Source organism: Neophocaena asiaeorientalis, unplaced genomic scaffold (genome assembly GCF_003031525.2).
Source record: "Neophocaena asiaeorientalis asiaeorientalis breed wild unplaced genomic scaffold, Neophocaena_asiaeorientalis_V1.1 scaffold124, whole genome shotgun sequence".
In the NCBI taxonomy this organism is placed as follows: domain Eukaryota; kingdom Metazoa; phylum Chordata; class Mammalia; order Artiodactyla; family Phocoenidae; genus Neophocaena; species Neophocaena asiaeorientalis.
The window spans coordinates 14997324-15014911 of NW_020174135.1; the positions used below are offsets into that span (position 1 = coordinate 14997324).

The 17588-nt window shown below is 39.6% G+C and overlaps 2 protein-coding genes across 2 annotated transcripts in view; both read left to right on the top strand.

Moving 5' to 3' along the window:
* The window catches only part of LMAN1 (lectin, mannose binding 1), a 29980-nt gene extending 22075 nt beyond the window's left edge, over positions 1-7905 (top strand). Inside the window, exons 11-13 of the mRNA XM_024754892.1 lie at positions 2526-2679; positions 4244-4365; positions 4674-7905. Of these exons, the coding sequence (XP_024610660.1) occupies positions 2526-2679; positions 4244-4365; positions 4674-4710 (313 nt within the window). The 3' untranslated portion in view covers positions 4711-7905. The remainder of the gene's footprint in view (positions 1-2525; positions 2680-4243; positions 4366-4673) is intronic.
* Positions 7906-10499: 2594 nt separating this feature from the next.
* CPLX4 (complexin 4) overlaps positions 10500-17588 on the top strand; it is a 21449-nt gene continuing 14360 nt past the window's right edge. Inside the window, exons 1-2 of the mRNA XM_024754785.1 lie at positions 10500-10666; positions 15628-15715. Coding sequence (XP_024610553.1) covers positions 10500-10666; positions 15628-15715 — 255 coding nt within the window. The remainder of the gene's footprint in view (positions 10667-15627; positions 15716-17588) is intronic.

The following is a 17588-nucleotide window of genomic DNA, read 5'->3' on the forward strand; positions in this document are numbered from 1 at the left end:
CCTGACCTACTAAGTAATTTTAATATTTGAGTTCCTTTTTTGTTGTTGTTTTCTCCTAGCAAAGCTTTTATTGATAAATTTATTTATTTGTTTTTGACTGTGTTGGGTCTTCGTTGCTGTGCATGGGCTTTCTCTAGCCGCAGGGAGCGGGGGCTACTCTTTGTTGCGATGCGCAGGCTTGTCATTGCGGTGGCTTTTCTTGTTGGGGAGCACAGGCTGTAGGCGTGTGGGCTTCAGTAGTTGTGGCGCATGGGCTCAGTAGTTGTGGCTCGCAGGCTCTAGTGTGCAGGTTCAGTAGTTGTGGCACACGGGCTTAGTTGCTCCGCGGCATGTGGGATCTTCCCAGACCAGGGCTTGAACCCATGTCCCCTGCATTGACAGGCGGATTCTTAACCACTGACCCACCAGGGAAGTCCAACTTTTATTGATACTTTTTAAACCAAATTTTACTTCAAGGAAATAAGGTAGATAACTTACTTATTCATTCATCCAAATTGCACTGTAACTGTTGAAGGCTGTCAGAAAATCAGAGACATTACTGTTCTCGCGTAGCTTATGCTCTATGAGGGAGAAAACCCATATACAATATTCCCTTCATATCCATGGGATTGATTCCAGGGCCCTGCAGATACCAAAATCCAGGGGTACTCAATTCCCTTATATAAAATGGTATAGTATTTGCTTATAACCTCCTGTATACTTTAAACCATCTCTTGATTTCCTATAATACCTCATATAACATATTGCTATGTAAATAGCTGTAAGTACAATGTAAATAGTTGTCTGTGTGGCAAATTCAAGTTTTGCTTTTGAGAAGTTTCTGGAATTTTTTTTTCTGAATATTTTTGATCTATGGTTGGTTGAATCCGTGGATGTGGAAACCACAGAAGAGGAGGGCTGACTGTATACGGATACAAAGGAGAAAAGTATGTGTGATGTTTAGGGAATGGTTGCATTTGACAAGGAAGCCTCACGGAGAGGAAAGTATAGAGGAAAGGCAGTAGTTTGAACTGGCCCTTCCATTTTAGACCCTCCCTCTTGGAGGGAAGGGCCAGGACTAGAAGAAGCATCCCAGACACAGAGGCTTTATGTGAAGGATATTCTCAGGGAACATCAGGACCAAGACAGGTGAAAGGGAGTAGTAATACTTTCAGGTAAACTGAAATTCAGATATGTTCCTTTCTTTCTTAATAAATAGCCCTGTTACATTTCTGCCATTATTTAAAAAAAAAAAAAATTGTAGTCTCTTACACTATCATGCTTACAGACTCATATCCAAAGGGCGTACTCAGTGGTAGAGCTCTTTATCTTACATCTGAATAGTGGAATCACATCTTACATGGGGATTATATTCTGAAGTCAGAGTGTAAGGTAAAATGTATAAAGTCAGAATTACCCTTCAAAAAAGATACCATGGTGGAGATTACCACACCATTGCTCAGTATGCCAAACAACCAGTTTTTCCTTCATATCTGAAACAGATAGATGTTCTTTAGTTGGTTTCTGGTTGAAGCACCAGGTTTGTATATACGGGATATCTGATAGAACTGTAAAGAGAAATTGAATTATTGATACATTTGTCTTATGAGTCCCTGAGACCGCCTCTAGATTCTGTGGTCTTCTAGAAGTGCTTACTGAACTCAGAAAAGCTGCTGTACTCACAGTCGTGGTTTATTGCAATGAAAGGATCTATAATAAAAACAGCAAAGAAAGAAGGTGCATACAGTGGGGTTAAGGAGAAACCAGGCACAAACTTTCAGTTGTCCCCTCCCAGTGGAGTCACATGGACAGTGTTTATTCCTCTCAGCAGTGATGCGTGACAACATGTGCAAAGTGTTGCCAACCAAGGAAGTTCACCCAAGCCTTGGTTTCGGGGTTTTTTTTTTATTAGGGGTCAGTCACATAGGCATGGAGCACCCACATGACTGACCTTAACTGCTCAATCTTCAGTCCCCCTAGAGGTCAGACTGGTACTGCAGCGTAAGGCCCCAGGCAAACAAACATAAATCATATTGTTGGCCTGGCCCAAGGCCCCCGGTAGACGGAGACACTCTTAACAGGCAGGATATTCCAGGGGCATAGAGATTGTCTCCCAGGGGCTAGTCATGGGCCGGGTCTGAAAACCTTTGGAATGTGCGGGGTTTGGGCAGCCCAGGCCTGATGGGTCAATCCTTTACTGCACGACATTAAACACTTAGAAAGATTTAAGCCCATTAAGAGTATCATCCAGTATGTTATTCAAGCCATTTATAATATTGTTTTTAACACAAATTATTTAGTATTATTCTCTGTGGTTAGACAACCTTTAGTAAAAGATAAAGGCATACTCTAGTTTTTATAAACTATTTTCTAATCTTGAAGACAATTTTTTAAAATACTTATTTTGTTTCTGGGGTTTTTTTCTTTGTTTTTTTTTTTAAATGGTCTGATGCATTGGGTTTAGAAATATATCTAACCATTTGAAATCTCTGACTGTAAAAATCATCTTTCTAGTGATTCCATTGTAAAAGGATTTTCTATTTCAGGAATTCCGTGAGTGAAAGTGTCAGACTGGTCAGTGGCATACAGCATCCTGGATCTGCAGGGGGCGTTTATGAGACAACCCAGCACTTCAATGACATCAAAGAGCACCTCCACATAGTGAAGCGGGACATAGATAGCTTAGTGCAGCGAAATATGGTAAGCTCTTTCTTCTTCTAGTTTATGATTATCACAGTCTTCTTTTGGAAAGGAAAACCACATATTCCACTGAAAATATTTTAACTTTTAAATTAATGCCAGTGCTCCTTCTTAATATTCAAGGTAGAATTACTCCGTATGATTCGAATGTCTACGTGTTCCATATCATGCTTCCATAGCCTACTGAATAGAATTTTTTAAAAAATAAATTGCTATTCCAGTTAGTGGAGTCATCATAATCTCAGACTTTTTTTGTTCTGGGTTCTTTTCTATAAGTTCTCTTTTAAAAACATGTCTCTTGTTATCAGTAATGATACCTTTAAACGGCTCTGAACAAGGTAAATGTCTCTCGACACACCCATTTGTTAGACAGACGGGCACCAGGTAATTCATATTTCTCTGTCTAGGCTGTTCAGGAGGTGCAGATCTAAAACTGGCTGACTGATAGCAGCTTTCTTTAGGCAAGATTTTTGTTTGTTTCCAGCTACTTTCCTGTATTACTTGGTTCATTTTTTAAAGTTTTATTTTATTTACTTTATTAGGTCTTTTTTGGAGTGTAAGTCCCACCTACATTTTTGGAGATAGGCAATAAATATTAAAAATAGGTGGCATATTTTTGAAGTTTAACATGCATAGGAGATATTATTTAGAAGACAGATCCCTGGAACTTTTAAGTTTCTTCCTAACTTATTTACTGGCTTTGAAAACCCTTATAAAATTCACAAATGTTTGTAGCATTTGCCTCTTCCCTTCCAGTTTTTCAAATATAGCTTAATAGTTTTCTTATTGACCATTTTACCTCCCATCCAAAGCATTGTCATCTATTCCCTTAGTTCTATTTGAGTTTATTTCCCCCCAACTTTTGCCTTTGTTGCAACGGCCAAGTTGATGCTGTGGGTAGCATATATCAATACATAGTGAAGACCTTGTCCCATAGGTGTGAGCATATTGAGAACAACTAACCTTAGAAGCCATTCTGTCTGGATACCTTGATGAAATCTTTGTCCCTGGTATTTAATTACTTGCTTATAATAAAATGAATAATCATGGAAATAGGAAAAGAAACATTTTCCAAGATACTAATTAGTGATGTTGAATGTTAGGAGATTGGGGTGGATGAGAGCTGAGAAAAGGCCATTATCTCTGTCAGGTAGTTCATTGGTAGGGCAACTGTGTAATTGTCTGAAATAGAACACTTTTGAGAGTGAGGATGCTGCTATTAATAATTGCTCTAGTACAGCAAGTATAAACTGGGAGTGTCGAGGGAACTGGTGATCTGTGACCTTCAAGGACACTAAAATCATTGTCACTGTGATGAAGGTAGAAGCCAGACAGCAATGAGTTAGTGACAGGACAGAGAAAGAGTGGAGGCCTTCCCACGTTGCCTGCTCTTTCAAAAAGTTTGGTGGTGAAAGTTAAGAGGGTGGAAGGCAATTATGAGATGAATTAATGAAAATACTTGAGTTTATACAGTAAACCATGAGTTTTATAAAGATTTCACATTTATTTCCTTTTCTAAAATACTGATTTGACTAATTGTAATAGAAAGTTCTTTGCCTTATAGCCAGCAAATGAAAGACTGAAATGTCCAGAACTACCGCCATTTCCATCGTGTCTATCTACGGTGCACTTTGTTATATTTGTAGTGGTACAAACGGTGTTATTCATTGGTTATATCATGTATAGGTAAGTCTCTAAAATTTGACCCAACATTTTTCTGTATTTATTTAACTTGAGATATTCAATAAAGTTATCAAGGTCCATAATAGAACTTTCAATACCTATAAAATTACGTTCATACAAAGCAAATATTATGTCTAGTCTATTTCAGTTCACATGGGAATACATGTGTAGGACATATGTTTATCTTCATGTATTTCATACTTCAAAAGGCATTTTTAATTTTATGCAATCCTGTTTCATTCCAATGTAAAGTATATAGAACTTCTTTCAGTTTGTTTTTTTGTTTTTGTTTTTGTTCTCTTTTTCCGTAGGACTCAGCAAGAAGCAGCTGCCAAAAAATTCTTTTGACCACCATTTTCATATGTGTACATCATGTATGTATGTACAAAATGTCTTTTTGAGGGAATTTAAGTATTTAAATTGCTTCGTAGTCTAAATTATTAAATTTTGTATAAAATAACTGTTTAAACATTGACTTGAATAAGAATAAACCTTAAAGACAACCATATGTAAATTTGTGCATAGTACATAAATCTATTTAAATTTCAGTGAATTTCCGGCCAGTAGAATACAGCCACTGAACAGAATATTGATAAATCAGAGGGTAAATAACAGAAAGGGGGCACCCCCGTATATGAAAGTTACCCCTAAGTCTCTGATGTTGGAAGTTTCTATCTTTAGCATAAGCACCCTTGCCCTCTTGCCCCCCCGCCAAAATAAGAGGTCTGAGAGCTACCCATCGTGTTTATTCTGTAACCAAAGCCTTTTTTTTAGAGGCCAGGATTTCCTACTCGAAGACTCAGTCCTGCAGTCCTTGAGCCTTAATACAGCTCCCTTTGAAAGCAAAGAATGTTTTGTCTGAGGGCGTTAGGATCTGGATAATAGGCTTCAGAATGTTTATTGAAGTATTTTTTCCCTTCTGATTATCAATTATATATTTCACTTTTAAAGGAAGTTGGAGGGGAGAATTAAGAGCTGCTTTTTGCCTGAACACGCGTTTAGGTGACAACATTCCTCTGACAATGGTTTTTATGGGTATTTTACTTAGTGATGTGTTCATTTCGTGATTGCTCATATTCTTGAATGTCTGTGTTCCAACAGTGTCAGTTCAATATTAGGAAAATTACTCTGCGTTTATATCTCTAAATTCAACTCAGATTGCATGTCCTGAGTATATTTTAAGGTCATTAAAAACTACCACTGCATTCTGATTTACATCACTCCATGCAACCTGGCGTTTGTGATGCTGCATATTTGTGGAAATCAAGAAGGCAGTAGTAGAAGCAGTGTTAAAGTTTTTGAAGGCAAAATTTGAAAAATAGTGTTAGTACTTCTGATTTCTTTCTTTTAATGCCAGAACTAAGGATATTGTGAAGCACTTGTTAGTAAGTTAACTTTGAAACATCAGGCTGGAAGGGGTTGTTGTACATAGTTCTAGGTATAGTAGAAACAATCTGTAAATGACATTTTGTTTTCACGACTGATGCAGACTTCAAAATATTCTTTTTTTTTTTTTTTTCCGCCCCGCATCCCCGGGGCGCAAGAACCGGATGGCCACCAAGTCCAGTCCTCCGGTCCCAAAATATTCTTTTACTTTACCTCTTCCAGCTAGCTAAAACGATACCTTTCATTTGTCACAGAATCGAAAATAGTACTGTTTTGTAAACAGCACTATCTGATTCTTCACAACCTTCATAAATTTGCTCTTAGTTGTCATTTACAGACTGGACTAACTGCTGAAAACCCATACAAAGGCTCTAAAGAGCTCTGCATTATAGCAGTACCTAACGAGCACTACATATGCAAATGGTCCTAGCACAGCTTTCTTACAGTAGCCTTTATCCTGGAACGCCGAACAGGAACATTCTAAGGATCACTCTCGTACCAACAGCCACTCCAACACAGAACTGCTTTGCTAGCATTTTTCCTTGTAGTGTTAGCATTTTGAAATTCATATTTCAGAGACATCATCATCACAGAATTTACTCTTAATTCCATGAAAAAAAAATTAATACCTTCAGAAGAATGTTTCAGTTGTAGACTACGAGACTTGGAAATCCTCTTGAGATAAAAGGTTGCAAAATACCCAGTATTATAAAATCCATGGTCACGTGTGCCTGAACTTAAAGAAATGTTAGACCTATGCGGTATACGAGCATGAACCTTCTTTTCTTTCGTACTGATTTAATTTGCTGAAAATCACTCAGTAAATCGGTTCATACAAGTTACCATATTATTGGAAATTTGGTTTATTTCGTCGGTTTAAAATCGTCAACTTTAAGTAGCTCATTTCTGTAGAAAAATGTTTTCTCTGTGGAAAAATCAGTCACTGCCAGGATTCTTTCATTTCTGTACTATTTTATATAATTGAATTTAACTTCTCTCACACCAGCAAGTATTTTACAGGTGCCTTGGATTAAAACAAAATTGATTTTACAATTTTAGTGTAAGTCTTTGTGCTTATGCCACTTTAAAAAAGAAATGCAATTATATTCAATATAATGGTTAATACTCTTATTTAATGTAACTCTTCGTGTTGTAATTGTTTGAATGTTTTATTCAGCTTGAAACTCTATGAGGCCACAATATTTTGTTACGTATTAAAGGGATAATAGTGTTTCTCAGAGTGTGGTCTGTGGTCCATCTGGATCCTGGAGTGCTTGTTAAGAATACCGATTCCAGGCTCAGCTCCAAACCACCTGAAGCAGAACTCAGGGGTAGGGGCTTCAGAATATCAGTATTCAGCAGGCACCTCGGGTGATTCTGAGCACACTGCTGTTGAGAAGCGCTAAGATGGGGGGTGAACAGAAGTCTCTTGTTAACTTCAAAGCTGAGCTGAGAGCTGATGTAACGTTTTCATTGTCAATGACATTAGCAAATGTGCACTGATTCTCTTATACTTACAGTTTTTTACTTAATGTTCTTTTTACTAAAACTCCTGGTTTATTACAATTACAAACTAAACCCAGATTGCTGCTTGTAGCTCTTGGTACTTTGCTTGACAGCTCTTAAACGTACAAAAGCATCTTCAGATCATGGTCAAGCCATGAAAACCCCCATCTTCAAGATGGCCTGCTAAAGCTTTTTGCTTTGCTCATTGTGATTTTTGTGACATTTTATCTCAGACAGTTGTACTTTTTGATAACTTGGGGAAAACAAAAATTACTTGAATAAGAGATTGCCTGACCTGCTGCGTTGCAGAGATACAATCCTTGTAAAGAACATAAGTGACAGTTGTGAATATTAAGATGTGATTATCTTTTCCTGTCCATGTGCTTATCGCAGGGAGATAGTGAACAAATGGTTATATTGGGGATTTTTTAATTTATAAGATCTAATGTAAAATCACCACTTGCAACTTTTTAGATCTGTATGTTGCCTGTTTAATATACTTCTTTTAAAGTTTAAAAGGGTTTTCTATCCACTGTTGATTTCAATTGGATAACATTTTGTCAAGTGTTTTTTTCTGATTGTTAATTTGATGCTAGCTGGAATTCAAGAAATGACATTGACCTTATTCAAATAAAGAAATATTTTAGTAAATTTACTTTTTTCCTTCATGGGTCTCGGGTAATAAGTAGTTATTTATTTCCCAAGTAGGCCCCGATTTGTGATAGTATTTCATGTGTCACGTGCTTTGCGTTCTGCCCTAGGTGGCCTACCACCTGCAGAGTCAATACATGGAAGCATAAGAAGAGAATAAGAAATGATAATGGATCAATGCTTACCCTTGCTGGTAATGAAAAACACAAAATAATTAAAACAACGTATTTGATGTTTTCATCTTTAATAACCAAATACCAGTAATAGTGTGGCTAAGCTGGAACTTTTAGTCATTAGTAATGGCAGTTTTATAAAAATCTTTTCCTCTCTTTGGCAAGCACCATTCAACCAAGTAATTCCAATTCTGAGAGTCCACGTGGTATGAAAAGGAAAGAGTAGAGCTTTAGCGTCAAACAAATCCGAGTTTAAATCTTGACTTTGCCACTTACTAAAGATGACCTTCAGTTTCCTCATAATACTTCCGTCTCAGGGTTGGTAGCTTTGTAAAGATGGTCTTTATAAAGTGGTTTCAGAATATGGAAACTAACGTAATGGACCCTTGTGCTATAAGCCCACAGAAAATACTGAGTAATGTAAAATTAAAGAATTAAATTAGATAGGTTTGAAAGAAATCAGAGGAAACTTAAAGCCTGATCAGTGAGCCTTCTGTTGGGGGTGGGGGGGCAGTGCTGGAAACTAGACACTGGTTGGGGCACTGGGGACATGGCCATAGTAAAGATTTGGGATTTTGTTCAAGTATGATGAGAAGCCTTTGGAGGAGGGGTAACACCTAGTCCTGTTTCACCTGGAGTATTTATTTTCCCTTTCTGGAGGATTCCACACACAGCAAAGAGTTGCTGAATGTCCAAGTGGAAAGGCCATTATAATAAACTGAGGAATAAAAAGTTTTTAAAGATGTGATCCCACTTCCAATGGAATCATCTTTTGGGAAGACAATGGAAGATTTGATTTCATAAAGCACCACCAGGGAGTATTCATTTGTCACACTGATGTAGTTACCACGTAAGAGTTTCTGTGATGCTTGACACCCACCCCTCCCCAGCCTACCCCCATCCCACACACACAGACAGACAGAAGAGGACTGGACAGGGAGAGGCTGCTTCACCAACTGGCTTTGGAGTTTAGAATTGAGACCCTCACCATTCATAATATTTCCTAATTCCTAATAAAATGGAATTTTAATAATTTTATAGTCTAATAATTTTAGAATAACTTATAAAATGGATTTTTATTTTAAATAATAATTTAGAGATCATGGTTTGAATGTATTAAGTTCCAGGCAACACATCTTAAAGTGGAAGTGGAGCTAAGTATGAATGTACATTCTCAATCAGAGAGCACGGAGAAAAGTTTCTATTTCACCCTAAATCTTTGTTAATCTTTCAAATTGAGACCATTTTAGCAACAATTTTAAATTGGTTAGTAAGATGAAAAGCAGATCTTAAAATACATTAAAAAAAGCATTTTAGGCAAAAATCCAGTTTGTATAGTTCTGTACAATCTGAGGGATAGTCATCTATTTCCTGAAAGGGCTCATGCCTACAGATAAAACAATAAGCATAGGTTACTAATAGGCTGTATCTTTCCCCTCTGCCCCACCTGCTCTTGGAGTGCTTTAATTAGAAAGATACTAACATAGATTAAAGTCTTAGCCATGCTCAAATTCCTCCCTTGACCTGGAGAAAACCACAGCCACTGAGAATCTGTGTTACAAAACATTGTCAAAAGTTTTCTCCAAGTAACACCAGTGAGCTTAAATAGAGCACCCAGGAAGTGACTGCGTGTAAGAGGAAAAGGTGACCTCGATACACACTGATGATTTGACTCGTGTTCTTACCTTCTGGATCAGAGCAGTTAAAGTATCCAGCGCGTCATTTCCATGCAGAAGTGTAACGATTCAGGAGCAGGCTAGGGTAATCCAGATGTAAGCGGAGGACCCTCTTGCCTGTTGCCTCAGTTGGGTATTTATGTACAGGACACAGTAACCGCTGAAACAGTATAGAATTCAAGCAAATCCTTGCATAGTACTTAGAGTCCAATGAGATAAAATGATGGATCAAAGGATTATTTTTGCTTAATGAAGCATTTCGGGTTTTGAGTCTCATTGGACTCAGTTTTCAACAGGATGTTGTCCTCAAGGGCTGGAATTTGGAAATTCCACTACAGCCATATAATCGGTCTGCTCTGATTAATTTAATTGAACCAACTCTTGATGAAGCCCTGCTGGCTTATAATTTAGAAATGGGTAGGGAGAGGGATGGATAATGTGAAGGATTTTTTCCCCTCTGAAATTAGCTTAGTGTATTCAGAAAGTAGTCGGCTGCGTCTGGTTGTATGCTTTAGTAATCTGAACCATCTGCCTCTCTATACTAAGGAGTTCACCTCTTTAATCCAGCTTACAGCGCACAAACCACTCTTCTGTATCATTATGCCCTTGAATAGATGAGCCTGTGCGAAGTCCTCTGCTTTTAAATGTGTTGCTGTTGTTGAAGATATTTAGAGGTTTTGTGGGGGTTTTATTTCCTTCAGGTTTTGTCTTGAGTTTTTGGTATTCTTTTTCTGGGGCAGAAACAATGGCTTTCCTTATGAAAACTATGATAAGTAGTCAGGTAAAGAATTTAGGACTTGGTGGCAGGTCCGAAGAAAAAAAAGAAGAAGGAGGTACATCTGATCCTGCAGCAGCTCAGGGGATGACTAGAGAGGAATATGAGGAATACCAAAAGCAAGTGATCGAGGAGAAGTGAGTACATGCAACTTCATTTCCTTTTAAAAGCACAAAGAAATTCATTCTGGCCAGACTGTCTTCAGCTCCCCAGTTTCTACCTCTTTGCTCTTTAGATGCCTTTCCTCGTGCTGTTTGCTTCTAACCTGAGGAGAGTCTGTTCTGCTAAAGTGAACCATTTCCTAGCATCAGCAGTTACTATGTCCTACTTGTATGAAGGGAAATGAAAAATACGAAATAAATCTGCATGTTGTCCTGAAAGCCACTGAACACTTTCTGATCCAGACACATTTTAACTGACCTCAATTGTTCAAATGAAAAACTGTGCCTAAATAACTTTACAGTCGTGAGGAAATTCACCCTCCTAGCAAGTAGAAAGCTTTCAAATTGTGAGAATTCAGACTTTGCACTTGGAAGAGGGCCTTAAAGAACATAGAGTACGGTGTTCTTGATCTTACATGTGCAGGAAAAAAAGCCTAGAAAATACGACATGACAATTATGTCATAAAACTTGCTTCTCAAAGACTGAATAAATGTGTAGACTGCCTATTATGAAAAATTTAAAGATGGAGAAGAGTACAACAGTATAATGAATGCTCACATATACCTACGGCATAAAACTGACAGTTGACATTTTGCCATATTTGCTTATAGATGATCATCTCGTTAGATCATAGATAGATACGTGGAAACGTAGATACAGAGAACCATTTTTAAAGTAAATTACAGACATCACGATACTTTACCCCTAGATACTTTGGCTATATACCTCCAAAAAATAAGGACATTCTTCTGGCTATATAAAATGTAATAAAAATAAAACAGTAACATTTCAGTTGGGTATTATGGAATGTGAATATCACCAATTTTTCACTGCTGAAGACTGATCTTTAAATAAGTGTAATATAGATGTAATTTTTTAAAGTTTAAGGTAGAATTAATTTGAGTCTTAATCAAATCAACTTGAGTATTGAAGCATCAATCTTGAAGTTCAATGTACATTGTATGTTACAAAAGTATTTCTTTTTGCCACCATGGCTATTTTGCTAATGATCAATTACATAATAGTTGCCTAGGTCCTATTGCTAAGATGATTAGAGGTGAAAGGGTTAATGACCTGGAGGAAACCAAGAAAGCATAAAAGCCTGCATATAATGGAAACCTTGTCTATTGTATTTTTTCCTGAAAGAAATTGTGACTTATACAACTACCTAGAATGTATTATGCTTGGCTCTGCGGTAAATTTAAGATCAGTTTTTTTTTTAAAATGCAGCTGCAAAAATAATGTTTGTGCTAAAATAATACTTAGGCAAAAAAAGGCATCATTCCTTGGCATGTTTAAAAAAAAAAAAGAACACATGTATAATGAAACAGAAACAGAATAGCACCAAATGTTCTCAGCTCAAGAGGCCCAATAAAAAGAAAATGGTCAGAAATATAGACTATATACCTGATATTAAAATATCACTCAGTACGTCCCAGCAATAAATCTGGTCACAGATACGGCATCTGTTTGATTAACTAATGACCTTGTTTTACTTAATTTTACATCTGGACAGATGAAAGACCGAAATAGTCGAATGGTATGGTCAGTCAGTGGATTGGGTTGTTTACCAGCTACTCAGGGTGTGTGTGTGTGTGTGTGTGTGTGTGTGTGTGTGTGTGTGTGTGTGTGTGTGTGTGTGTGTGTGTGTGTGAGATACATTTATGTGATCAACCAATTTAAGCAATAGTATCAGGACAGTGAGGCCGGCCTGCTTTCCCATGGCAAGAGGCATGACTTCCTGTCCATTGCTTGAGTTTTCAAGAGCTTCATCACCTAGAATAGAATACAACATAAAGAAGTAGGCATCAGGGAACTATACTCAATATTTTGTAATAACCTATAAGGGGAAAGAATCTGAAAAAGAATATGTATATATATAAAACTGAGTAACTTTGCTATACACCTGAAACTAACACAACCTTGTAAATCAATTATACTTCAATAAAAAAATAAAATGCGTAAATGAGAGCAACTATTACAGTGAAAAAAAAGATGATTCCAAAACTTGGAGTCAAGAAATAGAAACCAGTTTAGCCACCTGAAAATGAAAACAGGGAATTTATTTTAAGGCAAATCATGCTTCATGCAAAGATGCTTCACCAAACCCATAACAGAAATCCCCCCAGGCCTCATATGGGCCTGAACCAGGACCAGAGCATTGCTGAGAAGCCACGAGCCCAAGTTTTCAATCTCGCCGTGGCTTCCACCTCAGTACGGCTGCTTTGTTCTTTCGGGGCAGTCAGCCCTCTACTTGGTCCTCTACCCAAACCACGTGGCCAGTGAAAAATGGCAGCCGACATCCCCCGAATTCACCCATTACAGCTCGAGCCACACTACTGGTCTTTCTCAGTCCCAAACCCGAATTCCCAGAGAAGAAAGTCCATTTATCCAGCTTGGTCCAATCCTGTACAGCCAGAGGGCGGGGCCGGGTACATAAATATAGCCTCCAATAATGCACTTCTTTGGGCAGCTGGGAGAAGAGGTGGTGAATGTGAGCTTCACAGACGTCCCCGAAGGTGTCCACTTCTCTGGATCATCTTGAGCAAGGGAGCCCACTTCAAACCAGCACCATCACAAGTCCAATTAGGCCGCCCGCAGGGCATTATGGAAGTCCATTCCCTACCTTGTTTGAGGATGCCTCCCTCCAAACAGGGAAGGGAACACTGAACCTAAGTTGGGGCTTAGAAGGTGACCTTGTTTATTTTATTTTATGTTTTTACATTTTTACTGGAGTCTGGTTGATTGACAGTGTTGTGAAGGCGACCCTGTTCAGCTTGTGTAAGAATCGCCGAGGGAGTTTGTTAAAAGTGTTGCTTCTCAACTGTGGGGCTACGATGGAAGCAGGGAGATCATTTAAACGGCCAGGGCCTCTCCAATCAAGTGGGCCGGCATAGTATTTATGATAGAGAAAAGTGGACAGGCCATATTCGCTGTTTCCATGCCGGGCAGGGAGATTGCTGAATTCAAGAGCAGCTGATTTAAACAGTGCTTGAGAAAAATTAATCTTCCAGCCAGTGATATGCTGGAGCTGACCTACAGCAGCCTGCACTGACTCATGAAAGCTGTGTTCATCTCTCCCCAATTCCTCATTCAGCGACATCAAGTTGATAGTTTGAAATCCGCCTGGGTGGGAGTATTTACACCATGGAAATTGGCAAGTTCTACAAACAGCTTCTTTCCCCAAAGAGCTGGTTGTGATACGTTTGCCAGCACACCACTGCTTCCAGCTCTTTTGATAGAATACTTTAGTCAACAGACGACTATTTAAAGAATCACTGCACAAGATACGGTATGGAGTAACAGAACATTCGTGAAGCTGCTATAGTTAAAATGAAAGGGATGATTATGAGAGACGCTGGGAAGAAAAAGTCTGCAAGACTTGGTGGTTTATAAATGGCAACAATGGGAAGAGAGGAGATGTGTTTTCTCCCCTGGACGAAGGCATCGTTTCCAGAACACATCTCTCTTTGGTAAGATTACAGAGAGAACATTTCACAATTGGATTCCCTGCCGTATGTTTAAATGTCCCTGCTTCAGCTGTCAAGGATTTCAAGTGCTTTTTAAAAGTTCCACATTATTGTAGCTCAGAGTTCTGAATTCTATCACAATTTATTGGTGAAATTAAATGAACAGAATAATAACTGAATCTCAGGCTCTCAGTCACTGAGTGTAACTGTCTTGTGGAAACAGTTCTGCAGAGATCTGAAGGAGAACATCCTTTAAAACTCAAAACTGGGGACTTCCCTGGTGGTCCAGCGGTTAAGACTCCACGCTTCCACTGCAGGGGGCGTGGGTTCCATCTCTGGTCAGGGCACTAAGGTCCCGCATGCCGCGTAGTGTGGCCAAAAAAAATTAAAAACTCAAAAATGTCTTCCACTTTGGGAATGTTGCAGAATCAAGGCAGCATGGGTGGAGACGGACTCAGACCTTAAATAGATACGTGGAAAGTCCACATAAGGGTTTAATAAAGGGCATCAGGAAAGGAAGTAGAAGGAGATGCTAGGGGTTTGCTCCAAACATTTTTTTCTGTAAAAATAAGTGTTCTGTAGAATTTAAAACTTATGTGCCAGGTACAAACTATTATGTATAAAATAAGCTACAAGGACATATTGTAACACAACACAGGGAACACGGCCAATATGTTATAATAATTATAAATGGAGTACAACCTTTAAAAATTGTGGGAAAAAGGGGGGAGGGGGAAATTCCCTGGAAGTCCAGTGGTTAGGACTCTGTGCTTCCACTGCAGGGGGCACGGGTTCAATCCCTTGTCAGGGAACTAAGATTCCACATGCCACATGGTGCGGCCAAAAAAATAAAAATTGTGAATCACGATATTGTACACCTGTAACACAATATTGTACAGCAACTATATTTCAATTTTTTTAATTTAAAAAATAAAACTTATGTCCCAAGAATAACACTCAACATCCTTTGTCATCAGCTCATACACCTAGCATTTCTAGAAGAACTAAATGTGTTAACCCCTAATAAATATAATAAAATAAGAAACAAAATGATTTTTAAAATGTAGCTTCTCTCCACAGTGCAGTCGGACTGGGAAGCTGCATTCTTAATGAGCGCTCCGGGTGATTCTGACGCTTGTGGTCTCAGGTTGTACTTAGAGAAACAGAGTGAGGTCGGGTCTACATCAGGAGTAATCACCCTGCCCCTCTCCCGGGGTGCATCAGAAAGAGATTCCCAGAACTGAGCTGTCTTTGGGATTTAGGGTCTGTACTGAGTTATGATAGTGGAATGACAGACAGAGAGGCAGAAATTTGGGGATGTAGGAAAAACTCCCCTATTTCCCATTTGTCTGCCGGCAGTGGGAACTAAGAAGGTGTGTCCCAGTGTTTGGCTCCCCTGAGCAGGGGCTGGAATGGCCTTAGCTCTCTTCGTCCTTTGATCCTTTATTCTATTCTTTTACTTTTAGGATGGAAAGAGATGCTGCATTTACACAAAAAAAGGCAGAGAGGGCGTGCCTCAGAGTTCACCTCAGAGAAAAATACAGACTCCCAAAGGTGAGACACTCAACACAGGAAACATCCAGTCATTTTTTACGTAATAAGAAATGGAAAGTGTTTGATTATCAGCAAAGGGTCACACTCATGGGTATATATATATGTATAACATGTATATACACACACATAGATGTACATATATATAATACATAAATATATTTATATGCCTTAATCGTAATTGAGGCATATGATATAGTGAAAATAGCATTGAACTTGTTCATAAAAACTAGATTCCAGTCTATTAACCTCTGAACTTGCATTTCCTCTCAACAAAATGGAGTAATACCTGTTTATGTAAATTTATGTAAAGACTATAGAACATTTATATATAAATGCACAATGGGGGTAATCATCACAGCTGACATTTCTTGAGCTCCTTCCTAAGTGCCAGGCACTGTTCTAAGTGCTTGGCACATATCAATTCATTTAATCCTCAGGACAGTCTTGTAAGGTAGGTTTCTTAGAGGAAACAGAGGAAGAAAGAGAGTAACTACCCTCCGGCCAAGGGCCATGCTGCCAGGCAAAACAGAGCCCAGGGTCTTAACTTCTATGACATTCTTCCTCCACGTCAGAGGAACAATCCGTTCCTTCCTTTTGGAGGTGATGTGGTGGTGATGGTCATCACCGAGCACCTGGCTGAGAGGACAAACTCCTGTGGGCTTTGGTCAAGTAGCTGGTCTCCAAAAGGTCTGACTCGTAAACTAAAAACTGCTTGCAAGGACTTCCCTGGTGGTGCAGTGGTTAAGAATCCGCCTGCCAATGCAGGGGACACGGGTTCAAGCCCTGGTCCGGGAAGATCCCACATTCCGCGGAGCAACTAAGCCCGTGCGCCACAACTACTGAGCCTGCGCTCTAGAGCCCGTGAGCCACAACTCCTGAGCCTACGTGCCACAGCTACTGAAGCCCGTGTGCCCAGAGCCTGTGCTCTGCAACAAGAGAAGCCACTGCAATGAGAAGCCCGCGCACCACAACTAGAGAAAGCCCGTGCGTAGCAACGAAGACCCAATGCAGCCATAAATTAATTAATTAATTAATTAATTAAATTTTAAAAAACAAAAAAAACTGCTTGCAGTGCCCTCTACTGCACAACTGTTTTACCTTTGCTGCCTGGGAGGTGGGAACAGGATATGTTGACATGATCTGGCACAGGGCTCGGATGCACTGCTCCAGGGCTTGTATCCAGGGGTGACCAAGGGCCTAGTTCCCTGCTCCCGACTCGCTTCTCATTTCCCCTACCTGGGGATCGCCCAGCTCCTCTAAATGACTCCACCTCCACCTTCTGGGTTGGCTGTCCAACTCCCCCTTCCAGAGGGGCACCCTCCCTGAGAGAACATCTTCCACCTGGAGAAGCCAAAGAGAGCCTTCCAAAGCACATGGTCTTCTCGCAGGGATGAGAGCCAGCAGGCTGGGCAGTTTAGAAAATGCAGCTAAACCAGTTGCTTCAGTGGGTCCCCTGCAGATCCCTGGGAAAACTGACTTCAGAAGCTGCAAGCTGTAAACAAAGGGAGCGAGCCCATTGCCCACAAGGTCACTGCTGAAGCCACTGAAAAGGTATAGAGCCCCGCGCCCGGGAGACATTGATCCTAAGACGGACGTGCTCACTGAGGGGGGAAAACTCACAATAAAATTTAAACTCATGTTTATTTGCAACCAATGAGTTTCGAAAAGAGTGCCTTGCTTTTTGCCCACCTTATTCCAGGTTAGTACTTTTTCCCACCGGGACTGCATTTTGGGAGTGTGGAGCACTTCTAACACGGTCCCTCCGCTCCTGTTGCCTGAATTTCCTGAAGCTCCCTGGGATGGCCAGGCTGTGTTTAGCAATGTGGCAGCAGATTCCCGCCGCTCAACTGAAGCCCCGCCCTCCCGCCTCCCG